The sequence below is a fragment of the Lathamus discolor genome, chromosome 6, assembly GCF_037157495.1.
Source record: "Lathamus discolor isolate bLatDis1 chromosome 6, bLatDis1.hap1, whole genome shotgun sequence".
Classification (NCBI taxonomy): Eukaryota; Metazoa; Chordata; class Aves; order Psittaciformes; family Psittacidae; genus Lathamus; species Lathamus discolor.
In genome coordinates this window covers 3,529,249-3,555,541 of record NC_088889.1, presented here as the reverse complement: position 1 = coordinate 3,555,541, position 26,293 = coordinate 3,529,249, and the positions used below count along the sequence as shown (strand labels likewise).

Below are 26,293 nucleotides of genomic sequence, written 5' to 3'. Positions count from 1 at the left end.
ACCCAACTCAGGGGGGGATAAACACTCCAGCACCATCCGGGGGGGGGCTGCACATCCCAAATCCCCCTCCGAGGACACCTAGAGCAGCCCTATAGTAGGTACAAGCAGGAGTAAGGGGAGAGGGCATAAATATCAGGGTGACTTTATTGGTGACAGGGAGGGCAGGTCCCATGTCCCCAGGCCAGGAGCTGGGGCAGCGGCACCCCAGGGGTGCATGAGGCACTTGGGGGGGGGGGGGTTGGTTTGGGGCTGGGGGTCCCCAGGGATGCTCCAGGGCTTCCCTGCACCATCCTGCTGGGGGGATCCAGCCTTTGGGGCTGGGGTTCCTTAGGGATGCTCCAGGGAGATGGGGGGTGCTCCTGAGGGACCATGCAGCCTCTGCCTGAGAGACAAGCAGTGCCCATGCACCCATGGGAGGTGGGATGCACCTACGGGACCTGGAATGCACCTATGGGAGCCAGGATGCACCCATGGGATGTGGGATGTACCCATGAGAGCCAGGATGTACCTGTGAGAGCTGGGTACACCCTTGGAGCTGGGATGAGCTTGCACTCATAGAGCTGGGATGCACTTATGGGAGTAGGGATACACCCATGGGAGCCGGGATGCATCCAAGGGAGATGGGATGTACCCACCGGAGCCAGGATGCACCCGTAGAGCTGGGATGCATCTGTGGGGCCTGGGATGCACCCATGGGATCCAGGATGCTGTTGCCCACCCTATCTGCTTGGCACCCCCTCCGGTGCCACCCGTCACCGCAGGGGCCTGGTGGGCCAGACCTGCTGGTCCTGCAGACCCCTTCTCCTCCTTTTCCTCCTCCTCCTCCTCCTCTCCATCCTCACCAAGTGCCACTTGGTCCCTATGGGGCCATGGCCCCGGGGCCCTCCCCTCTGGCTGGGGTCACAGCAGAGGGCTCTGTGTCCCTGGGGGGTCCCTGAGCTCTGGGGCTGCCTGTGGGAGCCGGGGGGGCTCCAGCCTCAGAGGGGGCATTGGGGGGCAGAGATGGGTGCCCCGAGGGGCTCAGCGTGGCCTTCGGGGGCTCCCCAGCCCCTGCACCCCCCAAAGAGGGGCCGGGGGGGGCTGCGTTGGGGAGCAGGAGCTGGGCCAGGCGAGGCCGGGGGGGGCGGGATGATGGGGGGGGTGTTGGGGTTGCAGTGGGGGTGTCCTCATGGCTTGGGGCCAGGGATGGGGATGGGGATGGGAATAGGGATGGGGATGAGGATGGGGATGGGGATGGGGATGGGGATGAGGATGAGGATGGGGATGGGGATGGGGATGGGGATGAGGATGGGGATGGGGATGGGGATGAGGATGAGGATGGGGCCAGGTCACTGCTCTGCAGCGGGAGCCGGACGTCTGTGGCTATGGAGAGATGCTTTGCGTTAGCACCCACCTCCCCCTTAGGGACCCCCATGGGCTGTATGGGTGCAGGGGGGGTCCCCATTTGAACCCCATCACCCCGAGCATCACCTTGAGCCTGGCAGGGCGCAGCGAGCTCCGCGCAGGACCGGGGGCACAGCCTCTGCTCGCAGCTCACCTCCCCGAGCTGGTACCGAGGGGAAGGTTGGGGGTCAGCCCCCCCCCATTCCCCCCCCACCCCCCCATAGTCCCCCCCCATTGCCACCACCACCATGTCCCCCCCCATTCACCTGGCAGGTACAGCGGGTGCAGGGCTGGCCCTCGGGGGTGAAGCTTTGGCCATTCCCCACCTTCCGACCTTGGTAGTTGCAGTCTATGAGGGGGCAGCGATGGGGGGGGGTGATGGGGGGGGGGACACACACAAGGTGGGGCCAGGACCCCCCTGGTTGTCCCCTTTGGTCCCTACCGTTACAGACGGGGCAGCACTCGCCCTCGGGGTGGAAGGGGTACGTGCAGAAGATGGCACAGTCCATGGGGGAGCAGGCCACCGAGCCCAACTGCGAGAGATGGGAATTAGAGCCCGCACCGGGAATGGGGGGGTGGAAAAGGGGGAATTCCCCAAGGCTTTTTCCTGCAAAGGAGGAAGAAACCTGGGCTGAAGCCGTGGGGCGAAGAGCCAAGAGCATCTCGTGGTGCCCTCCCAGCCCTCACCAGGCAGATGCAGCTGAGGCACGGGTCCAGGACGGAGGGGAAGGTCTCGTTGTTGTAGAAGATCCTCCCCATGTAGGTGCAGCCTGGAGGGAAAGGGGGGATTTGGGGTTTGGAGTTCGGTTTGGAGCCCCCATTGAGTCAATGGGGTTGGGAAAGGGCTTTAAGAGCATCAAGTCCAACCCCAAGGCTGCCATAACCCATAGCACTGAGGGCCTTGTCTATGGGGTTTGGGAGCACTGGCAGGGCCGGTGCCTGCAGCCCTGCCCTGGGCAGCCTGTTCCAATGCTGAGCACCCTCTGGGGCAGGAATTGTTCCTCAGCTCCATCTAAACCTGCCCTGGGGCAGCTTGAGGCCGGTTCCTCTTGTCCCATCCCTTGTTCCTTGGGAGCAGAGCCCAGCCCCTCCTGGCTCCATCCTCCTGTCAGGCACTTGTAGGGAGCCATCAGGTCCCCCCTGAGCCTTCTCTGCTCCATCTGAACCCCCCAGGTCCCTCAGCCGTTCCCCAGCACCCTTGGGCTCCAGGCCCTGCACCAGCTCCGGTGCCCTGCTCCCACCTCCCTGTATCCCTATGGATACAGCGGATGCCCCCAGCAGCATCCTCACCTGCGGAGCAGTCGGGGCAGCACTGCCCAGGGATGCGGATGGGATAGGGACACGTCTCCACGCAGTCTGTCCTCTTGCAGCTCACTGAGCCATCAGCCTGCAGGGGAGAAGCACTTGACCGAGACCTCAGGCTGCCCAAATCCATGGGGATCAATCCCCCCCCCCCCCCACCGAGGCAAGGGGAGTGCCAGGGATCGTGGCCGTGAGGAGCCCGGCATTCCGAGGGGAGGAGTGGAGCAGAGCAGGTTCTCATTCACCTGGCAGATGCATAACTCACAGGGATCGCCCGGAGACCAGATCTGTCCGATGGGGAGCTCCACGCCGTTGTCATCCAGGAAGCAGCCTTGGGATGGAGGTGGGATGGAGGGGACGTGGGTACCACGTGTGTGTGGTACCCATCGCCCACCTCCGACCCGCAGGGACGGCAGCCTCCCGATGCCCTGCCAGTCCCTGTGCACCCACATCCAGCTCCCCTGCCCTCCATGTCCACATGTCCCCTACATCCCATCCTCCTTGTCCCCAAATGTCCCCTACCTCCCATCCTCCTTGTCCCAACATCCTCTACATTGCATCCTTCTGGTCCCCATATCCCCTACATCCCATCCTCACTATCGCCCCAATGACATTTTCCTTGGTTCCAAGCATTTCTGCTATCTCGTCCCTTCCGTCCACATCCCATCCCATCCCATCCCATCCCATCCCGTCCCGTCCCGTCTCACCCCCACCCCCACCCACCGCCCCCATCCCCATCCCCATCCCCATCCCCATCCCCATCCCATCCCATCCCATTCCCTCCCATCCCACCACATCCCATTGCAACCCACCAATTCCATCCCATTCCATTCCATTCCATTCCATCCTATCCCATCCCATCCCATCCCACCCATCCCGTCCAATCCCATCCCACCCCACCCCATCCTCTCCCCTCCCATCCCACCCATCTCACCCTTCCTATCCCACCCACCCCACCCCATCCCTCCCCTCCCACCCCTGTCCTCACCGGCGGGGGCCGGGGGGTCCCTGCAGCTGGAGCAGCACTGCCCGGGGCTCAGCTGCCGCTGGTGCTGGGGACAGTCCAGGGCAGGGCAGGGGGCAAAGGAGCACTCGACCTCGCCAGCCTGGGGACAAGGCAGCGCTCACCCCGGGCATGGACCCCCTGGAAGGGGCAGGGAAGGCCTGGGGCATCCCTGGGTCCCATCCATCAGGATAACACAGGGAAGCCCAGGAGCATCCCTGGTTCCAATCCATCAGGATAATACAGGGAAGCCCTGGAGCATCCCTGCCCCCCCCCCCCCCCCCCATGAGGATGATGCAGGGAAGCCCAGGAGCATCCCTGGTTTCCATTGAGCAGGATGATGTAGGGAAACCCTGGAGCATCCCTGCTTCCCATCCATCAGGATAATACAGGGAAGCCCTGGAGCATCCCTGGGGACCGCAGGACCTACCCTGCAGACGCAGGTGGTGCACTCATCCCCATCCAGGCTGAAGCGGGCACCGTGCGCGTACATCCGACCCCGAAAGCTGCACTTGGCTGGGGAGGAGGGAGGCAGCAGGAGCAGGAATGGGATCATGGAGCAAAGCACAGCTCCTCCTGAGCCCCATCCCCATCCCGGCAGGGCCTGGGGTCCCCCTGCCCCACACATCCCAAGGGATGGGGGTCTCGGACCCACCGGGCTGGCAGGAGCAGCAGTCGGAGGAGGAGGAGCTGGGGCAGGAGCCGGGGGGGCACTCTGGGGAGATGCAGGAGATGTTCCCAGCCTGTGGAGGGGAACATGGAGCTGCCACAAGGTCCCACATTCCTCAGGCATGGAGGAACCGTGGCAGGGCAGCATCCGCGATAGCACATCCCAGTCCGTCAGCCTGAATTGGGATGCAGGGGGATGCTCCCTGTCCCTGGGGACAAGGAGGATGGGATGCAGGGACCATGGGGACAAGGAGGATGGGATGCAGGGGATGTGGGGATAATGATGAGGGGATGTAGTGGACACGGGGACAAGGAGGATGGGATGCAGGGATGGATCATGGGGACAAGGAGGATGGGATGTAGGAGACACGGGGAAAAGGAGGATAGGATGTAGGGAACATGGGCACAAGGAGGATGGGATGCAGGGATCATGGGGATAAGGAGGGTGGGATGCAGCGGACATGGACACAAAGGGGATGGGATGCAGGGATCATGGGGACAAGGAGGGTGGGATGCAGCGGACATGGACACAAAGGGGATGGGATGCAGGAGACACATGGGCACAAGGAGGATGGGATGCAGGGGACATGGGCCAAGAAGGATGGGATGCAGGGCTCATGGGGCCAAGGAGGATGGGATGTAGGGACAAGGGGGATGCCGTGTGCTCACCAGGCAGACACAGACGGTGCAATTCCCATCGGACAAGGAGAAGACGTCGCCCTCAGCCCGGGCCACCCCTTCGTGCAGGCAGCCTGCGGGACCAGGGGGGGTCAGGGGGGGTGCCCCATGCAATGGGGCTGGGATGGGGATGGGGGGGGGAGGGATTTGGGGCTCACCTGCACAAGTGGGGCAGCAGCTCCCGCTCGGAGCAGGCAATGGATGGGAGCAGGGCACCGCGGGGCAGGTCAGGGCCTCACAGAGCACTTGTCCCCCCTGCATGGGCACAGGGGGGCTCAGCAGGGCCATGGGGGCCTGGGGGGGTGGTGACACAAGGGGGGGACACACGGTGCTCACCAGGCAGGAGCAGCTCCGGCATCCCGGCTCCATCCAGCGGGCACCGGGATCCCGCGGGATGCCCCGGTCCCAGCAGCGCGGGGCTGATGGGGTGGAGGATCCGGGAGCTCCGCGTTGGGATGGCTCCGTGGCCGGGACCGCAGGAGAGGAGGGGGGGAACTGGGTGCCGGGAGCCGCAGCCGGGAGCTGGGATGAAGGGGAGCCCCTGGGGACCAATAGGGATGCCCCGGAGCCGGGAGGAGGGAGCAGGAGCAGGGTGGGAGGATGCTGCAGGGATTGCAGGATGGGCGATGGAGCCAGGATGGATTTGGGGTAACCTGGGAAAAGAGGGAACGGGAGCATCCCTTGGGGCAGGGAACGGGAGCATCCCGCTCCGCTTCCCAATGGCAACCCGGAGGGGATGGTACCTTCACAGGACACCCTGTCCCCGCTGAGGCGGTACCCGGGCCGGCAGGAGCATTGGAAGCTGCCCGGGGTGTTGTGGCAGGAATGCTGGCACGCGCGGCGCTCTCCCGGCCTCCGGCACTCGTTGACATCTGGGAAGAAGGGGATGTGGCGGAGGCATCCCGGGAATGTCGCCGTTATCCCAGGAATGGGCTCAGGAGCCCCGAGCCCACGGAAGGACAAGGAGAAGGAGGTAACAACACATCAACGGGCTCAACGGTCGCCTCCATCCCATGGGATTCGTGCTGTGGGGAGGGAAGGGGGGGTTCGGAGGCGGTGCTCACCCACGCAGGAGTGCCTGTTCCCATGGAGGTGGTACCCGGGCCGGCAGGAGCAGCGGTAGCTGCCGATGCTGTTCTTGCAGCGGTGCTGGCACGGGGTGGCCAAGCACTCGTCTGTGTCTGCAGGGAGAGGATCGTGGAGTCATGGGATGGGTTGGGATGAAGGGAGCTTAAGGCTCACCCAGCTCCAACCCCAGCACCTTCCACTGGAGCAGCTTGCTCCAAGCCCCTGTGTCCAACCTGGCCTTGAGCACTGCCAGGGATGGGGCAGCCACAGCTTCTCTGGGCACCCTGTGCCAGCGCCTCAGCACCCTCCCAGGGAAGGATTCCTTCCTGACATCCAATTCCTTCCTTACACCCAATCTGGATCCCCCCTGTTCCGGTTTGAACCCATCACCCCTTGTCCCATCCCTGATGAAGAGTCCATCCCCAGCATCCTTGTACCCCCTTCAGACCCTGGAAGCTGCTCCGAGCTCTCTAAGCAGCCCCACTGTTCCCAGCCTGGCTCCATTCGGGAGCTGCTCCAGCCCCTGAGCATCCCTGGGGCCTCCTCTGCCCTCGCTCCAAGAGCTCCATGCGCTGATGCTGAGGACACCAGGGCCGGACGCAGCATCCAAGTGGGATCTCAGGGAGCAGAGGGGCCGGATCCCCCCCCCCCTTGAGCAGCTGCGGATGCAGCCGGGGGGGGGGGGGGTGTCCGGGCTGAAGCCGGGCCATGGGGAGCTGCTCCTGCCCCAGCCCCCCCGGTCCTTGCCCCCGCGCACCCCGGCAGCGGTGGCGGTCGGCAGAGAGCTGCATCCCGGGGCCGCACTCGCAGACGAAGCCGCCCTCGGTGTTCACGCAGCGCCCCTCGCAGGCAGCGCTCAGGCACTCGTCGATGTCTGCGGGGTGGGAAGGGAAGGGAGCGGTGGAGATGCGGGACCCCCCCCCGCACCCCACCCGGCCCCCCCCCCCCCCCCCGCCCCTCTCACCCGTGCAGCGGATCCCGTTGGACGTCTCCACCATGGAGAAGCCGAGGGGGCAGACGCGGGCGACCTCCTGGCACCCGCCGTGGTTACAGGCGAGGTCGCAGCCGTACTCCCCGCACGTCCCTGGGGGCTCTGGAACACCGGGGAGCACAGGGCGGCCGTGGCAGCTCGGAGCCCACCCAGCCTGCCCCTTGGATCCCGTAGGGATGGCGGCAGGAGCAGCCCTGCCCCTGCCAGGGATGGGGATGGCGGGGCTGGTACCTGGGCAGGTGATGCCCTGCTCTCCATCGGGGCAGGAGCACAGGTTGGGGGCGATGCACAAACCATCGCCGCAGCCGAAGGGGCAAAGCGCTGCGGGAGAGGGGACAAGAGGCCGTGAGGAGGGCAGGGACCCCCATAGCCCCCCCATAAGCCCGTTCCTCACGCAGGGACCCCCATAGCCCCCCTACGATCCCATTACTCATGCAGGGACCCCCATAGCCCCCCATGAGCCCGTTCCTCATACATGGACCCCCATAGCCCCCCTATGATCCCTTTCCTCACGCAGGGACCCCCACAGCCCCCCATAGCCCGTTCCTCACGCAGAGACCCCCATTGGCCCCCATAGCCCATTCCTCACACAGGGACCCGCATAGTCCCCCATGAGCCCATTCCTCACGCAGGGACCCCCATATCCCCCCCATGAGCCCGTTCCTCACGCAGGGACCCCCATATCCCCCCCATGAGCCCGTTCCTCAGACAGGGACCCCCATATCCCCCCTACGGTCCCGTTCCTCACGCAGGGACCCCCATAGCCCATTCCTCAAACAGGGACCCCCATATCCCCCCCATGAGCCCGTTCCTCAGACAGGGACCCCCATAGCCCCCCTACGATCCCATTCCTCATGCAGGGACCCCCATATCCCCCCTATGATCCCATTCCTCACGCAAGGACCCCCACAGCCCCCCCGTAGCCCGCTCCTCACGCAGGGTGCACTGCCCGCTGCCCGGGGACAGCATCCACCCGGGACAACATCCGCTGCCGAAGGCGGAGAAGCAGACGTGGGGCCCCACGCGGCGCCTGTGCGAGGGATGAGGGGCTGAGGCCGCCCCATCGCGCCCCCCCCGGCACAGAGCAGGGGTCCCGGGCTCGCTCCTTGGGCCGTTGGGGAACGTGGGATCGGGGATGCCCACGGCCACGCTGCACCGGGCAGCGCACGGCGGCGGGGGGGGGGGGAGTGAGCCCAGGACCAAGCGGGCTGGAGGCAGAGCCGTGCCCCAAAGCGGGGACAAGGGAGCAGGAGGCGGATGCAGAGGGAAGGGCACACGGGGATGGGACCGGAGCCGCTTTGGCACGGCTCGACCCAGGTGTAGCCGGGAGAAGGGCAAGGAAGGGAAGGAGGAAGAGGGGGAAGCCGCGGGTACCTCTCGACGGCAAAGCCGGGCGGCTTCTTCCTGCCGGGATGCGCCCGGCCCGGGCCGGCCGGGCCGAGCACGGAGACCCAGGCAGCGTGGAGGAGCAGCGCCCGCAACATGACAGGGGCTGCCGGGCGCTCCTGCCTCGCTGCGCCGGGCGCCTCCCGCAGCCTGGCCCTTGGCCCTGCTCCTCCTCCTCCTCCTCCTCCTCCCGGCTTCCACGCCGGGAACAATGCGGGGGGTGGAGGGAGGCGAGAGCGGGGAGCGCTGCGGGGGTTGGGGGGGGGACGGGACCCATCGGCACCCGGCGCCGCGCCCGCACACGGAGGCGTTGCACGGGGATGCTCGCACCCAGCCCGGCCCCCATGGACGGAGCGAGCGGCTCCGAGCCCGGCCGCAGGGAGGGGGGGGGGGCTCAGGGATGCGGGGAATGGGCGCCGCTCCCCCCCCCCCCCCCTTTTATTCTCTCCCTTTCCCACATCTGGCAAAGCTCCGGCGTGGCCTCTCCCCACCGCTCCTCCTCCTCCTCCTCCTCCTCCTCCTGGCGGCACTGGGCCGCCTGCCCGGCCCTGCACAGGGACCCACCAGAGAGGAGCACGCAGCAGATAAAGGGGCCAAAGGGGTGCTGGGGGGCACCCAACGGGGGGGGGTTTGGGGGTACCCGTGCAATGGGGTCACCCCCAAGCAAGCAATTCCCCCCCAACCAAAGGGCCGGGGCTGGAGCGAAGGTCGGAGGCAGGTAAATGATTGATAGGAGGGAGCAAAGGGCGAGTGCTGCTCCCTGGTCAATCCCTGCAGGCTCCAGGTCCCCATTCCATAAGGATTTCCCCCACCCCCCTATACAGCCCTGTCCAAGGTTGGGGTCACCAAAGCAGGATACAGCATCAGGCACCCCCTGCATGCTTAGAAGTGAGGGTTAAAGGGTGTTAAGTGGGGGAACAGGGTGGGTTTGGGGGGCGGCAGGACCCCCAAGGTGGTCACAACAAGGTGTGGGGGGGATATGGACATGATCCCAGTGCTGGGATGCTGCCAGCATCCCCAGGGCTGCAGGCAGGAGCCATGCGGAGCCAGGCTGATGTGGTCCTTGGAGCCGTCGGTTGTGTGTGTGTGTGGCGGGGGTGATGTCCGAATGGAGCCTTCTCCTGCCAGGAAGAAGGATGCAGGATGCTGCCCACCTCCTGCTGCTGGAAAAGTGCTGCTGGACGGAGGGGTTTAGGGAAAACCTGCCCAGGATGGGGCACGGGGATCTTAACGTGAGGGGTTATGGATGGGGATCGTGCACCGGGTGAGATCCAGTGGACAGAGACGTGGGAAGAGCTTATCTCCAACCTGAACTGCCCCTGGTTCCATCTGAAGCCATCACCCCTTGTCCTATCCAGTCCCTGAGGAAGGGTCCCTCGCTGAGGAAGAGGAGGGCAGGAGCAGCAGAGGGGGGGTCTGGTCCCCCTCTTCCCTATGGAGAAGGTGATGGAGCAGACGATGTCTCCATAAGAGCCAGGCTCAGCTCAGAGCCACAAGGAACAAGAACAGAGGTAATGAGCAGTCATTGGGATGATGCAAGATGAGGCTGAAATCGCATCCTGATCCCCCAGATCCATAGGGATGAGGGCTGAGCACAAGGAAAAGGCTGCTGGAGAAGGAGCTCTGACTCCCATCCACTCCACTACGGGTGCCTGCTGCCAGGGTGGGTGCTTCCAAGCGCTGCTGCTCTAGGGCCAGGAATGCATGGAATAGTGTCTTAAACGCAGGGAAAAAACGCCTTGGAGTGGGAATGGGGAATCCCTCCGGCTCCGCAGGGAGGACGAGGAGCCGGGTGCCAGGAGCCAGACCTTGGACTACTTTATTTGGTAAAACTCAGAAACCACCAACTGCTCCCAGAGCTTCCCTCCCGGAGCGAGGCCCAGATCCTGTGCCGAGAGGAGCATCCTTGCTCGGCTTCAGCACTTGGGACGCAAAGGAATCCTTCTCCGTGCCTCACCCCCCCTCCCCACCCCCAGATGCCTCCCCCCCACTCCAGCCCTCACCCCCAGGGCAGCTTCACTTCCTCTTCCAAAGAAATCCCAACGAATCCATAAGAATCCAAAGCAAAACGGAAAGAAGGGAAGATGCTAAAGACAGCAGTGAAGAGGGAATCCAGGCCAGGGCATCCCATCAGCCTCAGCACAGCAACCAGCTCCGGGTCAGCAGAGTCCATAGGATTCCTAAATCCAAGCAGGAGATGATGCGGTGCCTGAGGAACACCCCCCAGAGAAGCTGGATCCCCTCCCGAGCCTCCTTTCCCCATGGCTCCCTTGGGCCACCATGGCTGGTGTTTGGTGCAGGGCCGGGAGCGGGGTGGGTGGGGGGAAGATTCCTTTGCTCTCCATGGAGGAAGGCGGTTGGGAATGAGCCCGAATCCTGCTAATGGATCCGGGTCAGCTCCTCCACGATCTTTATGAGGTCGTCTACGGTGGCTTCCCTCTTCATGCCACTGCCATCATCAATCTGCAAGGAGAGGAGGGCTCAGAGCTTGGAGGCAGCAGGAAGAGCTCAAGAGCATTCCCAGATCATCGCCTCGGAGGAAGGGAGCGGTTGGGATCTGACTCCTTTAGCACAGCCTGGATTCCCGAGCGGGATTGTGAAGGATCGAAGAGGGATAAACCCCATCTCACCTGCAAGTTTGCCACCACCTCCTGCATCTTGGGCCTGCTGATGTCCAGGAAGCTCTCGATCAGGTCACCATCAATGAACCCAGTGGCCGGTTCCGTCTTGCGCTCGGTGTGAAACGATCTCCAGGTACCCCAGTCAAGGAGCCAAACCCATAGGGAATAAGCCCAATCCATAAGGAATAATGAGCCCAGCCCCGGGGAGGAGCACAGCAGATGCCCCAGGCTGCCAGTGCCACATCAGGAGGACCCTAGGGCCACCACCAAGCCAGATTCAACCTCAAACCCACCCAAGATAGACCCATCCCTACCTCCTCGATGAGCACAAAGCCCTGTGCTGGCACCTACAGACCTCAAAACCACCCTCTCCAGCTGCTGTCCATCCCAACCAGGGTATCCCAACAGGAAGAAACCTCTCCAGCATCCCACAGGCGCAGGCTCCAGAGGGAACGGTGGAAGGATATAAGGAATGCTCAATCTTGCCCACGCTCTTGATGACTTTATTCAGCCTGTTCTGCATGTCCAAGAGGAGGTTGTACCAGCTCTCTGACAGTGAGGTCACCAGGCCTGTAAAGGGGAAAGCAGAGGTAAAGGATCAGGGCTCATCCCAGCAAGTTGCTGGCACTGGAATTGTGCTGGGAGAGATGGGATAAGGAAGTGCTCAAGGAGACCCAGAGGACTTCCCTCTTCTGGAAGCAATCCAGAGAGAAAAGCAGGTTCCTGGGGGGATTATGAGTGAGGAATGGAGAAGAACAGAGACACGAGGGAACCCAGCCCAGGAGGAGCAGCAGGGATGGCACCTCCCGCCCTCCGTTCAGGATGAGACCCTTACCGATCATGCCATTGACTGTGCCGAAGAGAACCGAGCCCTGGGTTGGGGTGGAGGTCTCACCCAGGTTCTGCATGACCAGAGAGCCGTGGCAGAAGACATTGACAAACTCCCCCAGGTGGGACAACCCCACCTCCTGCAAGTGCTGACGTTCCTCATCGGTCGTGGCCGCACTGCAAGGCAAAGCGCCCTGGTTAGCCTGCGCTGGGGGGACCCGAGACCTTCCCCTGCTCCCACGTCACTCCTCGGAGCTGGATACGCTCCTCTCCCAGCTTCCCTGCCCCTAGCTGGGATGGGGGGGAGAGCAGAAGGTCCTGTCCCTGCGGCTCACCTGTCCTTCTGGCACACAAACAAGTTGAAAGCATTCTCTGCTCCCAAGAAGTTGTCATCGTCCAGGATCTCCACAGCACTCATCCAGTTTGGATTGAAGTCCCGGGCAATCTGGAAGGGCACAAGAGGAGAGCCAGTGAGCCCAGATGGCTCTTCCTGTCATCCAGCATCATCATTCCACCCAGCACCGCCACTCAGAGCGAGGATCCAGGCTGGCCTCTCTGCTGGATGAAGCAGCGGAGTGGGAAAGGCACCAAGTGCCTTCTGGAGATGGTCCATGTGGTGCTCAGGTGATGCCACAGCATTCCCATGGCAAGCCCAGAGAGCCCAAAGCCTCTCCAACAGATGAAGTGCCTGCTCCATCCCCGCACCGCCAGAGCTGCAGCTACGCTCACACTGAGCTCTTCCAACCGGACAACAGGCACTCCAGATGGCAGCTCCCCACCCTGGCAGGCAGCAAGCATGCACCCAGAGCATGCTCTTCTCAAGGCTGCTGGTACACTGCCCAGTTCCTTGGGAAGTCCAAAGATCCATCCCTCCACAAACCACAGGGATCCATATGGAAGCATGCCTGGGTGATGCTGCTCTCATCGCACAGCCCTAGACCATAGAAGGGTTTGGGTTGGAAAGGTCCTTAAAGCTCCTCCAGTTCCAACCCCCTGCCATGGGCAGGGACACCTTGCACTAGAGTGGGTTACATCCAACCTGAACCCATCACCCCTTGTCCTATCACTCCAGTCCCTGATGCAGAGTCCCTCTGCAGCATCCTTGCAGCCCCCTTCAGACACTGGAAGCTGCTCTGATGTCTCCATGATCTTTGCCTTCAAAGGGTTGCAAGGTGGGCAGAGCCAGACTGCTTCTATCACCTTCAACGCACCTCCTCGAAGTTCCCTTCCATGGGCTTGTATGCGAGGAGGAGCACGGACCTCATGAGATCTCCCACCAGGATGAAGTCCCCTTTGGTCTTCAGGTAGAGAGCCATGATGTTGTTGTAGTGGTTGCACTCCGTGCGCAGCTCCTTCTCTGCCGTCCACTCGTAGAGGCGCACCTGAAGGCAGGGACAGTGCTCTGAGCCAGCATGGACACCCCGCACCAGCCAGGACAGGCTCCTCCATAGGGATCAGGGACCTGACTTGACAGCCAAATGCGGTCCCAAAACAAGGCAGGGTCATGCAAGAGCCTTACCGTGCTGTTGATGCTGGCTAAGAGCTTCCCATTGAATTCCACCATGGAATACACAGCTCCCTTGACCTCCTTCTCAGCCAGGCTCTGCAGCTTCCCTGGAATAAAGCCGTGCACCACATGGTTACTTTCCTTGCATTCCCAAGGGTGGCGAGGCAAGGGGATTCACATGAGCTGCTCTAAACATTGCTCTCTTAGGGGATCTGTGGGCAAGTAACACAAGGAGTGATGCGACAGCAGGGGCAGACACTCAGAAAGGAATCCCAGGATCCTGGCAAAGGATTCCTGGGCTTCTCTAGGAGATGGGAGCAGTGACAGCCCCTACAGACCCTGTCTATGGGCAGCTTACAGCAGGACCCTCTGGTAAAACTCTACCTGCTCCTGGCACATGAGACCTTTTGGGTCTGAGGAGCTCATCTCTGCTCTCATCTCAAGCAGCTGAACTCAGCCCCAGGAGAAGACCTCGCTCTTACCATCGGAGTAGTGGAAGACCACAATGCGGCCCTGCTTGGGCTCTGCCTCCTCGGGATACACCATGGCAGTGCCCACGATGAAGTAGGTGTTGGGGTCCTTGCCAAGCTTGCAGGAGACCAGGCTGAGGGCGTACTCGTTCTGTAGGAACTGGTGAGCGTGAAGCACTGTGCACAGAGGGAGAGGCAGAAGACAACTGAGTCCTCCCAGGGCCTGGTAGGCAGCACCTCCAGGTAGGGCAGCTGAAAACTTAAGACATGTCCCAAGTAGATCCAATCTCCTGTCTCCCACCACCACCGTGTGCCATCAAACCCCACTGTGCCTCAAACCGGTGTCCTGGGCCGATACTCTGCCAGGAAACACATTCTGACCGAAGGAACGTGTGGATCTCCCCACCACCAAACTCAGCCCCACACTCATGGGCTCGTCCTGGACTCTGGTAGAGCCAACATTTGGGGTTGGTACCTTCAAAGGTGTGCTGATCTATGATGAGCAGGTTGTGCACCTCCACCTCCTCTCCAAAGGATGTCTCATGGGGGGCTGTGCTGCTGGAGAACAGCTTGCTGGTGCTCACACTGCTGGAGAGGGCCTAGGACACACAGAGTCAGTCACATCCTTGTGCTGCCACCATGTCCTCACGCTGCTCCACATGGGCTGAGGCAGCCAGAGACCAGGAAAAGGAATGGGAGAGAAGGTGACCCAAGGAGCTCCCTGGACCCGAGTAAAGGGACACAATCCCTGGAGGAGAGCTGAGCAACAGCATCCACAGAAGAATTTACTGTTGTAGCTTCCACCAGTGCTACTGCCTTGAAGGCCACTTGTGCTACACCCCTGGGAGAGGGAAACCACTTGAGACCAAACAGATGCCTGTATCCCTTCCAGTACCTGAAGGGGGACTATAGGGATGCTGGGGAGGGACTCTTTGTCAGGGACTGTAGTGACAAGACAAGGGGTAATGGGTTCAAACTTAAACAGGGGAAGTTTAGATTGGATATAAGGAGGAAATTCTTTCCTGTTAGGGTGGTGAGGCACTGGTATCGATTGCCCAGGGGGGTTGTGAGTGCTCCATCCCTGGCGGTGTTCAAGGCCAGGTTGGATGAAGCCTTGTGTGGGATGGTTTAGTGTGAGGTGTCCCTGCCCATGGCAGGGGGGTTGGAACTGGATGATCTTGAGGTCCTTTCCAACCCAAACCATTCTGTGATTCTATGGAAGCCTGAAGGAGCAGCACCCAAAGGTGACCGCACACAACAGGGATGCTGAGGCTGCCAAAGGGCCCTTGGAGATCTCTTATCACCCCATCTCCTCTCAGGCTGCTTGCACTCATTGCTTTGCAAGAGAAGACTGTCAAGGATGATCTGCATCATGTGTTGGCCTGAGGACCTACGAAGCCCCCAGCCCAGAGCTCAGGATGATCTGCAGCTCCCCCTCACCTGGGTGCTGGCGCTGGGTCTGAGTGCGGTGGTGCCTCCACTGGCATCCTGCACCTCGATACGACTCGAGAGCACCCCAAAGCATTGGGACACCTCCTGGTAGCAGATCTTCCTGTGGGACAAAGAGAGCTGTGTGAGAGGCAGGACAAGGCACTGCAAGGAGAGCACAGAGGCTCTGCAGACAGAGCTGTCTGCTTGCCCAGAGTGCTCTCAGCACAAGCCCACAACAGTGACCATGAAGTCTTCCCCCAAGCTTGTCCCATGCAGCAGAGCATGGACCTTCGAGGCAGGCTCCTTCTCCAGCTCACCTGGGTGATTCATAGAGGGGAACTGTGCGGATGTGCAGCTTCTGGATCTCATCAATGGTGCCAATTGTCAGGGTGCTGTTGTTGGCCAATGCCAAGCTGTGAGGAAACAAAACCACATGAGCAGTGGTGCTTGTAGCACACAATCATAGGAGCAGCTAGGCTGGAACAGACCTTTAAGGTCATCAAGTCCAACTGTTAAATACAGGTGGCATTTCAAGAACCTCCCTTTCCTCCACACCCCTCAAAACTGCTGATCCCAGGACAGAATCCCAGCCTGGTTTGGGCTGGAAGGGAGCTTAAAGCTTACTCAGCTCCAGCCCCTGCCACAGGCAGGGACCCCTTCCACTGGAGCACCTTGCTCCAAGCCCCTGTGTCCAACCTGGCCGTGAGCACTGCCAGGGATGGGGCAGCCACAGCTTCTCTGGGCACCCTGTGCCAGCGCCTCAGCACCCTCACAGGGAAGAGCTTCTGCCTAAGAGCTCATCTCAGTCTCCCCTCGGACAGGTTCAAGCCATTCCCCTTGGCCTGTCCCTACAGGCCCTTGTCCCAAGCCCCTCTCCAGGTTTCCTGCAGCCCCTTCAGGCACTGGAGCTGCTCTGAGGTATCCCCAGAGGGCAGCAGACAGGGAGAATCCCCTCCCAGAGCTCAGGCTCTGAGTGTGCAGCCCAGCACAAGGGGGGGTTCTGGGCTCAAGCACACACTGAAGCCAGGTCATGGGGAGCTTCTCCTCACCCAAACACCTCAAGTCCTTCTCCTCAAGCTGCTCCATCCCATCTCCCCCCCCCAGCCTGTGCTTGCAGTTTGGATCCCTTTCCACAACCCAACCCTCCCCACCGCACGCCCCACGAGGCAAGGAGCAGACTCACCTGTCAGGATACCCATCCGAGTTGAGGGGACACATGTAGTTCACCTCCTTCAGGTTGACGTTGGAGAAGACCAGCTTGTGGTTACTGCTGTAGATGACGGTGGGACGGTCAGAGCAGGCAAACACGTTGGTGGTGGACAGAGAGCGGAAGGTCCTCAGGACAGTGGGCTGGGTGCCAAGGGTCACCTTCTTCCTGTCGCTCAGCAAACCTGCAGGAGAGGAGCCTGGTGTTGGGAGCTGAGCTCATAAGAGGAACACAGCAGAGTGCAATGGGGCTGCAGCACCTTGAGAAGTAAAGAGTGGGGGCAAACGCATCCTGCTGTCAGCACAGGGCAGCTAAGGAATGGAAGTAAGCATCCATCCATCTCCTTTCTCCACAGTTCACTGGAGAAATCCATCAACTCCCAGTGCTCACAGCCTGAGCACAACCCCATCACAGAGGGAACACATGGAAAAATTGGGCTTTTTCAGCCCAGAGAAGAGAAGGCTCCTGAAGGGGAGACCTTAGAGCAGCTCCAGTGCCTAAAGGGGCTGCAGGAAACCTGGAGAGGGGCTTGGGACAAGGGCCTGTAGGGACAGGCCAAGGGGAATGGCTTGAACCTGCCCGAGGGGAGACTGAGATGAGCTCTTAGGCAGAAGCTCTTCCCTGTGAGGGTGCTGAGGTGCTGGCACAGGGTGCCCAGAGAAGCTGTGGCTGCCCCATCCCTGGCAGTGCTCAAGGCCAGGTTGGACACAGGGGCTTGGAGCAAGCTGCTCCAGTGGAAGGGGTCCCTGCCTGTGGCAGGGGTTGGAGCTGGATGAGCTTTAAGCTCCCTTCAACCCAAACCATTCCATGATTGTAGGAAAGAGAGCTCCCTGGAAGGATGACAGAAAACACATCGAGCACATGAGAGGGCACATGTCCAGCCTCTCTCACCAGCAGGCAGCTCAGTGCTGGGCCCTGTACTCACCTGTCTCAAGGCTGAGCCCGAAGTAGAAGAGCGCTCCATCCCCCAGGGCACACAGGAGGTAGTGGCTGCTCTCAAAGGTTGTCATCAGGATGGAGCGAGGGATGATTTCTGCAGGGAGCACAAGGGAAGGCTGACGTCAGTCAGGACTCCTCCAGGACCACCCAGCAGCCCCCAGGAGATTCCTACCTCCTCCCAGCATCTCTTTGTGCAGCAGCTCAAAGGAAGGCAGCTTGAGGATGCGGGCAGAGATGTCAGTCCAGAGCCCGATTGCACACAGCGGGGACATCCCATTGCTGTCCCCCAGCGGGGTGATGTCCAGGCAGGCAACTTCATGCTCCATTTCTGTGCAGCTGGAAGCAGAGGTGTCAGTCCTGAGCCCAAAGGCAGACAGGAGAGGCTGAGAGCCCCCAGGTTGGGATGGGAGACCTGCACCCACCTGATCTGCCTGAGCTCCTGGGGTCGGATCTCCAGGTAATACAGGGCTCGTCCCACAGCCACCACAACCTGGTTACTGTTGCAGGAAGCCACGCTGATGTTCTTGCCATTGGGCTCTTTCCATTCACTCACCAGGGCTTTGGGCTCCTGACTAACCAGTCTCACAGAGGCAGAGGTGATCTGGGGAGAGAGAACCCCTTTGCTCAGAGCTAGAACAACACCTTCCTTCCCACATCGGCCCAAGGAAGGACACCAAACCCTGCCCCAGAGAAGCAAGGCAGGTCTGGGTTAGCCCAACATCAATAAGGGATGCGGGATCACCACAAGAGACATATCTGCAGTGCCCTAGAACTGGAATTACCTGGATCAATTGCTGGTGTGCCACATTGCCACAGAAGAAGGTCTGCTGATCATCCACAAACCCTGTGAGCTCCGTCTCTTCTACCTCCTCTCCGTTTAACATAAGAACCCTAAGAAAGAAAGAGAACTCCTGTTATATCATTAGATATGGGTGACTAAAGGTTGAAGGAAGTGATTCTGCCCCTCTGTCACCAGAGGTGAGACCCCTTTTGGAGCACCGTGTGCAGTGCTGGTGTCCCCAACATCAGAAGGACATGGAGCTGTTGGAGCAAGTCCAGAGGAGGCCATGAGGATGCTCAGGGACTGAAGCAGCTCCCGTAAGGAGCCAGGCTGGGACTGTTCAGCCTGGAGAAGAGAAGCTGCGTGGAGACCTCAGAGCAGCTTTCCAGTATCTGAAGGGGGCTACAGGGATGCTGGAGAGCAACTGTAGCGATAGGACATGGGGTGATGGGCTCAAACTGAAACAGGTTGGATATAAGGAAGCTCTTCACTGTGAGGGTGGTGAGGTGTTGGCACAGGGTGCTCAAAGAAGTGGTATTTGCACTCCCATCCCTGGCAGTGCTCAAGGCCAGGTTGGACACAGGGGCTTGGAGCAAGCTGCTCCAGTGGAAGGTGTCCCTGCCCATGGCAGGGGCTGGAACTGGATGATCTTAATGTCCTTTCCAACCCTACCTTAACTGTTCTATGATCATGCTCCAATATGGGGCTGAGAGCCCAGCTCAGCCTTAACCCTGCCTCACCTGGTCTGGCCAACGAAGGACAGCACCAACGTATTGTCCGTCTCACGATGAGAATCTGACCTCAGGGGCCACAATCCTGCAACAAAGAGGCCACAAGTTGGCTCCCGGGGGTATTCCAAGAGCTGGTGGGTGGCAAGAACCTGCCCCCCATCCCAGCCTCCGCCCGTGCACATGATGTGTCCTCAGCAGACCCTCTGAGGCTGCGGGTTGTATGTGCCAGCACTGAGGAGCTCACGCACCTTTAATCCCTGGCAGGTCAATGCTGGCATGTTCATGGATCCCAATGCCATTCCGGATGATCCGCAGTGAGCCCTCTTTAAATGCACCTGAGCATGTGACCAGCTGCAGGAAAAGGAGGTGATCTTTACCCACCATTCCTGGGAGGCTGCCCCTCTCCTCCCTGTAGCAATGGGTTCAGAGGGAGACGGGGAACCCATCTTCACTTCCCAAAGGAAGGCTTTCGGCAGCTGCTCTTTCCCTGTTGCACAAAGGCAACCGTTGCCTCAGGAACAGGGTTATCCAAGAATTAGCCTTCCCACTCATATCACTCTTCAATACCATCCCTGCAGCTGGATAAGACTTTGAGATCCTCCGGGAAATGGTTTATGGTCTTTTCCTCCCATGGACAACTCACGTGCATACATCTGGCTGGCCCAGACACCAAGCAAAGCAAAGCAGAAGCAGCATTACCTGCCCTTGGCCTTGTCTTTCCAGGTCTACCACACACATATCAACAATGGGCCCAAGGTTGGTGAAGGTCTCCATGGCCACCACGTAGGAGCCCTGCTCGTTGCTGTCCACGTTGAGCTGTGAATGAACACAATGGTCAGCTTTCGACATGCAAGACCAGCTGGAAAGGGTTTAGAGCAGACAAGGGGAAGGAAAACTGATCCACATACACCCCAGATGAAAAGAAACGTGTACAAACCCCGGTCTGAGCACACACAGAGCTGCTGTACCTTCACAAGCTGGGAATCCCCAAGGCGAGAGCCAACGAACACAACTCCGTTGTCCAGGTAGGTCAAACACTCTGCTATGGATGTCTGGGAAGTGAGAAGATGCAGATGAAGCATCACGGGTGAGAAAAGGACCCTGTCACAGCCCACAGGCAGCACATCTGAGGTGCAGCCCCATAGGGAGACCCTGGGCACAGGATGGAGAGTCCAAGCGCCTCCCAGGGATAGCACATAAGCACCAGGCAAAACCTTGGGAAGACAGTGTAGACTTTGAGGTGCTCCCAAAGGGAATTCCCCACCAAATTCCAATCAGATCCAGGACAACTGTGAAACACCGCCCATTTCAGGCTCCAAAACAGTCCTCCGTGGAGCATTTCTATCCTATGGAGCCTCCCAGCCCCACGGTGAGAGGTGACAGGGCCACACGATGTGACCAGGTCCTACCTCGCCGAGCAGTTCCACGCGCAGGTCCTTCAAGGTGACAGTGCCATCCATCTGCTCCTCCTTCTCCAGGAGCAGCATGAAGAGGCGTCCTTCCATGTCTCCCAGCAAGTAACGGGATCCATTGGGATCCACACGGTTGTGGCACACGATTGTACTTTGCTGCATGTAAAGGAGGAGGGAACTTTTAGGAACCCAAAGGGGCATCTTGGACCATCTCGGTCCATGCCTGTCCATGTCCATCCACCATGTACCAGCTGCTGGTTGTAACCATGGCAAAGACCCACTTCTCCTTTGTAGAGCTGGATCCACCCTTCAACCATCTGTGTCAGTGACCACAACCACAACCTGTGGTCAAACAGTCTCATTTCAGGTGCTAGGAACCATCTCACGTTCCTAAATTAAACACAGGATCACGGGATGGTTTGGGTTTGGAGGGACCTTAAAGCTCACCCAGTTCCAATGTTCATCGTTCAGGGACCCCTTCCACTGGAGCAGCTTGCTCCAAGCCCCTGTGTCCAACCTGGCCTTGAGCACTGCCAGGGATGGGGCAGCCACAGCTTCTCTGGGCACCCTGTGCCAGCGCCTCAGCACCCTCACAGGGAAGAGCTTCTGCCTAAGAGCTCATCTCAGTCTCCCCTCGGGCAGGTTCAAGCCATTCCCCTTGGCCTGTCCCTACAGGCCCTTGTCCCAAGCCCCTCTCGTCACTGGCTTCTTCACAGCACAGGCAAGATGCCCTCAGAGAAGCTGTTTTCCAAACGCTGCCCCTTCCATGGATTCAGGGATGCTACCTGGGACCTGCAGAGCTCCAAGCTCTGCTGCATCTCCGGCCCCAAGCTCTGCAGATGGATGCTGCCTGGCCTCCTGTCAACAGATTTGGTTGTGGTTTAAGAAATTCCTCATCTTGCAGATCTATATTGGATGCAAACATCCCACTGGCCTCAGCACAGATGTGCCTGCACGCTGCCTGCAGGTCAAAGCTCTGCCTGCTCCAGTATCTCCATCACAGAGCTCCAGCAGTGGTCCAAGAGCCTGAAGCATTCAGGCAACAACAATAGGACTTCTTTAATCCAGATTTATTCCTCTTTCCTAGCCCATCGTTATTCCCAGCTTAAAAGGAGCTTCTGATCCCAGCTCCAGCCTCTTTCAGCCCCAGGTGGCACCTCAGCTGTGCCATTTGTGCTTCCTGCACTGTTTCAATGTGGGAACTGGTCCATCCCTCTGACAAAAGCCACAAGCTCAGCCTCTGTCACAAGCTCTGGCTCCCTTTAAACAAGTGCCCCAATCACACACTGGTGGACTCAGGTCTCCAAGGGCCACATTCATATCTTTTCCTGCTTGAAATGAAAGCAGGCTCTGGCCTGGACCCATGCCCAAACCATGCTCTACATCCTGATTAAGCCCTTTCTCTGGGGCCCAGGCATGATTTCAGCCTTACTGCACCATTTCTAGGCACTCCACAGAGGCAGAGCCGCCAATACAAGCATCACACGATCCCCCAGCCCCCCAAACCAGGGACCAGGCATGGTGTGAAACACGCTCACTAAACCCAGTCTGGGAACGAGTGGCCCTATTAGAGCAGACCTGGAGACAAGAGCAGTTGAATTCATGACTCCAAGTAGCCCAATACCCTACCAGGACTCTAAGAGATGCCTGGGAAAGGAGGAACTACCTGGGATACATTTCTGGGTCTCAGCAGGCACTCACCTTGATGATAGGTGGAGCTATAGCCAGGTATTTGTCTCCGTTGTGGTAGGTGATGGACTCCTGCCCAATGATGATCGCGCCTCCGAAAGGCTCTGGCACTGTGCAGGGGAGAAGATAAAGGGCTCATTGGAGAACCCCTGCAGCACAGCTGAGGAGCTCAGCCTTGAGGAAGAAACAAGAGGGAAGATCTTCGACAGAGCAGAACCAACCTGCAATGACCATGGAGGCTTCAGCTTCCACGTTCTCCTGTTTCCAGGGCCCTTTGTTGAACTCCTTCTCGCGCAGGGACACCTCGTACGTCTTCACGTGGCGACCCTGAGGGTCCTGAAAGAGAAGCCACGGGGGATGATGTGCAATGGCCACAGCCTCGGGTGCACTGAGACTCCAACCTGTGAGGCAAGGAGGCTCCACCTCATCTCCTGCAAGAGCCTCATCCTGAGGCTTCCCACCTTGTCCACCTCCTCTTCATCCTCCCACAAACCACACACGTTGTCTGAACACACCCTCTGATGCTCTCCTTCACCTTATCCTGGTGTAGAACAAGCTCTGAATAAACCCCTGGGCCAAAAAGAGACTGAAAACTGCTTTCTGTGGGTTTAGACAAGAGATTTTGCTAGGACTTGTATTCAGCTGGGCACAAGTAGCACTATACTATCACCTTCACCTCCAGCTTCAACTGAGCTCTGCTGTAGCAATTCAGATGCCACTGAGCTCCTATTTGATGCTCCTCAGACCTTTCAGCCTCATTTCCTGAGGAAGCATAACCTGCTTGATGAATAACCCCCCCGAAGGCTCTGCCATTCCAATATTCCAAGCCCAGTGGTGATTTCAACCATTCCTGATATGCAGAAAGGTCGTCAAGGGAGCAATTCCATGTGGGTTTCACTATGTGGTGGGTGGAGAAGAGGCCCCCCAAATCAACACCCCACTATGGAAAAGGTGGTCTGTGCTAACAAGCACTTAGAAACCCATATGAGGAAAAGATATATGAGCACCCAAAGCACAGAGAGGGCTTTGAACATAACCCACTGACCCATTTCATGTCTAAGATGCTACGACAAAGCTCTAAATCAGAGGGAATCATGTTTCTTTAGTGATGCTGCTCACAAAAGAGGCTATAAAGAGGTGTTCACCTCTTCATTTGTTACGCCACCGCCTTCCAGATCTGAGTAAAGATCAGGCAGAAGCTGTTCCCTGTGAGGGTGCTGAGGCGCTGGCACAGGGTGCCCAGAGAAGCTGTGGCTGCCCCATCCCTGGCAGTGCTCAAGGCCAGGTTGGACACAGGGGCTTGGAGCAAGCTGCTCCAGTGGAAGGTGTTGGGGTTGGAACTGGATGAGCTTTAAGCTCTTTTCCAGCCCAAACCAGGCTGGGATTCTATGAAACATCCTCACTGATGCTGCTCCAGAGCCTGAGGGACGCAAAGAGCAGCACAGGCCGAGACGGGGAAACTGAAGGAGAAACAGCTCTGGGGAGGAGAAAGCTGAAATGGGGCTGTGAAAAGGGCAGAGGAGGCACTCAGGAAACCTTGGCCATTTCTGCACCTTTTCGCTCCACCCCACAGCAGCTCTCGAGCCTTTTTCTGCATCTATTTTTGCCAACTTCCCCTTTTTTTGTGGCACCTTCCTCCACTTTCACAACGGCACAAACATCCTCTCCCTGTTATTCTCTTCGGTCCAAATCCTATGATAATGATTGATAAATTGAGAAGGAAGCCAAGCAGCAGCTTGGAAACATCCCCCTCTTCACACACATACACACGATTCAGACACCCCAGGGCCTAAAACAGAGCCAGAGCTTTATGTAAGGCTGAATGAGTCAGGCAGAGCTTCCAGCTCGCTCCTGCTGCGAGGAGAAAACCTGGATTAAGGGTTAGACATGGAGCAAGCTATTAATTTACTCTTCCTTTGTGACATACATGCTTAGAATGAGTGATCCATTAACAGATCTCCTGGTTTATCCGGAGATCTGGCATCTTCGCAGGGCAAGACTTGACTTGCTGACTACATGGGGTCACCAAGCTCCTCTTTCAGTGCTCTGGAGCACTGAGCTCCCACAGAGCAAAGAACTGCCCTGACCTGGAGCTGCCCTCCCAGGCCCATGGTGACAAAGTGGCTTCTTCCCCATGCTTTTACTCAGTAACTGTTTGGGGGGGGGGGGTGTCCCATAGCACCCAGAGAGGGAATAACCAAGTCTCTGTTGTTGCACAGAAGCTTTTATGGTAGGAGTTTGCCACCATGAAGCAGAACTAAGCTCACAGCAGATCCCATCTGCTGCTGCACCAGGAACTTCCAGCTAAGCCCAGTCTGGGCTGGAATTTGACACAGCAAAGATAATCCCTTGCTCAGTCAGCACAGCAAAGGCTCTTTAGTTCAAAGTAAGCAGCAGAAGAGCCTACAAACACTGCCTCTGTGGGGACCCAGGCAAGATGAGAGGTGATGGCCCCTCTTTACACTCCTGAGTGGCCACACAAGACATTCCCTTTTTTTTTAAGGGGAAGGCTCAGGTCTCACTGCAATGCCTGTAGGAAACAAGTGACCCTGGTCCTAACTGTGCTCAGCACTTGCTGGGAAGATCCATGCACCCCATGTTTAACAAGGAAATGGTCCCATCTGACACATCAGCTCCTCAGTTTTCCTATGGGAGTGTTGTTTCCTCTCTCCCAGGAAGGGAAAAAAGCAGCACAGAGGAAAACAGACTTTCCTCAGCTACACAATGAGCCTGCAGGAGGGCAGAACCACCTCTTGTTCCATCCCAAGCACTGCCTGCTGGTAGCTGCAGGACCCTTCTACTGCTCCAAGCCCTTGGCTGGTGCCTCTGCCCATTGAAATCAAGGTACCTGGTAGACAAAGCAGATGGTTGGAGCCTGACAGCCATAGAGGAACTTCACATCAATGACTTGGAGCTCTTCCAGGCGGATGTTAAAAGCCTTTAATTCCTTGTTCTCCCTGTCCAAGGGGATGACCTTGAAGAGGCCATCATAGAGCCTCAGGCCGATCATGCGGCACTCAGGGTCAATGATGCCGATGATGCCGGTCTCCGAGGGGCGGCCAATGCGATCCTGAGCCAGGGATCCATGGAGAGGAGACAGAGAAAGAGAGGTTAGATAAGAGATCCCTGTGTGGGGCTGGAGAAGAGCAGGTACAAGAGCTACCACCCCTTAGCTGAGGAACAACTCCCTGCACACCTCTCCATAGGTGTTTAAATAGGTGGTACCAAAGGCAATTGAGGCATCTCCTGCCTTAAACAGCAGGTCGTGGAATCATGGAATGGTTTGGGCTGGAAAGGACCTTCAGATCATTCAGTTCCAACCCTTGCCATGGGCTGGGACACCTTTCACTGGAGCAGCTTGCTCCAAGCCCCTGTGTCCAACCTGGCCTTGAACACTGCCAGGGATGGGAGTGCAAATACCACTTCTTTGAGCACCCTGTGCCAGCGCCTCAGCACCCTCATAGGGAAGAGCTTCTGCCTCAGATCCAACCTGAACTTCCCCTATTTCAGTCTGAACCCATCACCCCTTGTACTATCACCCCCATCCCTGATGCAGAGTCCCTCTCCAGCATCCTTGTAGCTCCCTTCAGACACTGGAAGCTGCTCTGAAGTCTCCACACCTTCCCATCAGAGCTCCCATTGCAGGAACTTGCTCTTTGCTGGGAACCTGGCACTCCAGGAGCAGAACCTGTGACTGGTTTTCTAACCCCAGCTCTCTACTGAATAACCTCAGAGACTCCATTGCTTTCCTAGACCTGATGGAAGGTGATGCCCTCCACTGCTGTGAAGCGCTTTGATACCCACAACCCAAAATCACCCTCCTGATAACCAGGACACCCCGTTATCTGCCTCCACAGGCCCCTCACTGTCACCCGGTGGGGGCTGATATCAGCATCTCCATATGCCACGAAGCAGAACTGCGGCATAAGAAGATTAAGGACTTCTCCCCAAACACATTGACACGTTACTGATGGGACATGTCCACCTACATCTCCTGCCCATAACCCCCTGCTCAGCTTCAGCAACAGTCGATCAGCAGAAGCTCAGTGCTTGGAAACAGATGGAAGATATTTTGGCTTGACAAGTGACGGAAAGCATTTGGCTACTGACTAACAGAAAGCCAAGGATCCATATGGAATTGTGACCTGCTCAGAAGGGCCATTTTAATCCACATAAACCAGAGTAATGGAAAATATA

At 58.8% G+C, this 26,293-nt stretch overlaps 2 protein-coding genes across 4 annotated transcripts in view; both read right to left on the bottom strand.

The window, feature by feature from the left end:
* Nucleotides 1–126: 126 nt before the first annotated feature.
* On the bottom strand, nt 127–8,655 carry VWCE (von Willebrand factor C and EGF domains). 3 transcript variants are annotated; one of them, XR_010613897.1, is made up of 21 exons: nt 8,469–8,655; nt 8,030–8,124; nt 7,326–7,415; nt 7,068–7,196; nt 6,861–6,977; nt 6,100–6,216; nt 5,779–5,907; nt 5,372–5,688; nt 5,194–5,290; nt 5,027–5,109; nt 4,344–4,431; nt 4,119–4,204; nt 3,674–3,791; nt 2,931–3,016; nt 2,674–2,770; nt 2,071–2,153; nt 1,826–1,916; nt 1,650–1,732; nt 1,471–1,546; nt 509–1,362; nt 127–382 (listed from the first exon to the last, which is right to left on the bottom strand). XR_010613897.1 is itself a non-coding variant. In XM_065685525.1 (20 exons), the coding sequence occupies exons 1-20, from the start codon at nt 8,576–8,578 to the stop codon at nt 860–862; spliced, it is 2,595 nt and encodes an 864-aa protein (XP_065541597.1). In that variant the 5' UTR covers nt 8,579–8,609; the 3' UTR covers nt 127–859. The 3 variants fall into 3 exon arrangements, 2 of the variants coding, with proteins under 2 accessions (XP_065541597.1, XP_065541596.1); XM_065685525.1 differs by having other exon boundaries at nt 127–1,362; nt 8,469–8,609; XM_065685524.1 differs by lacking the exons at nt 127–382; nt 1,471–1,546 and having other exon boundaries at nt 929–1,362.
* Nucleotides 8,656–10,273: 1,618 nt separating this feature from the next.
* Nucleotides 10,274–26,293, bottom strand: part of DDB1 (damage specific DNA binding protein 1) — a 19,295-nt gene continuing 3,275 nt past the window's right edge. The window contains exons 4-27 of the mRNA XM_065685101.1: nt 24,945–25,166; nt 22,318–22,432; nt 22,109–22,206; nt 20,405–20,563; nt 19,964–20,047; nt 19,695–19,811; nt 19,244–19,346; nt 19,005–19,080; nt 18,266–18,374; nt 17,906–18,084; nt 17,656–17,819; nt 17,470–17,577; nt 16,521–16,728; nt 15,655–15,750; nt 15,347–15,458; nt 14,382–14,505; nt 13,919–14,083; nt 13,449–13,543; nt 13,141–13,311; nt 12,265–12,374; nt 11,937–12,106; nt 11,569–11,671; nt 11,111–11,234; nt 10,274–10,943 (exon numbers count right to left, since the gene is read on the bottom strand). Of these exons, the coding sequence (XP_065541173.1) occupies nt 10,860–10,943; nt 11,111–11,234; nt 11,569–11,671; nt 11,937–12,106; nt 12,265–12,374; nt 13,141–13,311; nt 13,449–13,543; nt 13,919–14,083; nt 14,382–14,505; nt 15,347–15,458; nt 15,655–15,750; nt 16,521–16,728; nt 17,470–17,577; nt 17,656–17,819; nt 17,906–18,084; nt 18,266–18,374; nt 19,005–19,080; nt 19,244–19,346; nt 19,695–19,811; nt 19,964–20,047; nt 20,405–20,563; nt 22,109–22,206; nt 22,318–22,432; nt 24,945–25,166 (3,096 nt within the window). The 3' untranslated portion in view covers nt 10,274–10,859. The remainder of the gene's footprint in view (nt 10,944–11,110; nt 11,235–11,568; nt 11,672–11,936; nt 12,107–12,264; nt 12,375–13,140; nt 13,312–13,448; nt 13,544–13,918; nt 14,084–14,381; nt 14,506–15,346; nt 15,459–15,654; nt 15,751–16,520; nt 16,729–17,469; nt 17,578–17,655; nt 17,820–17,905; nt 18,085–18,265; nt 18,375–19,004; nt 19,081–19,243; nt 19,347–19,694; nt 19,812–19,963; nt 20,048–20,404; nt 20,564–22,108; nt 22,207–22,317; nt 22,433–24,944; nt 25,167–26,293) is intronic.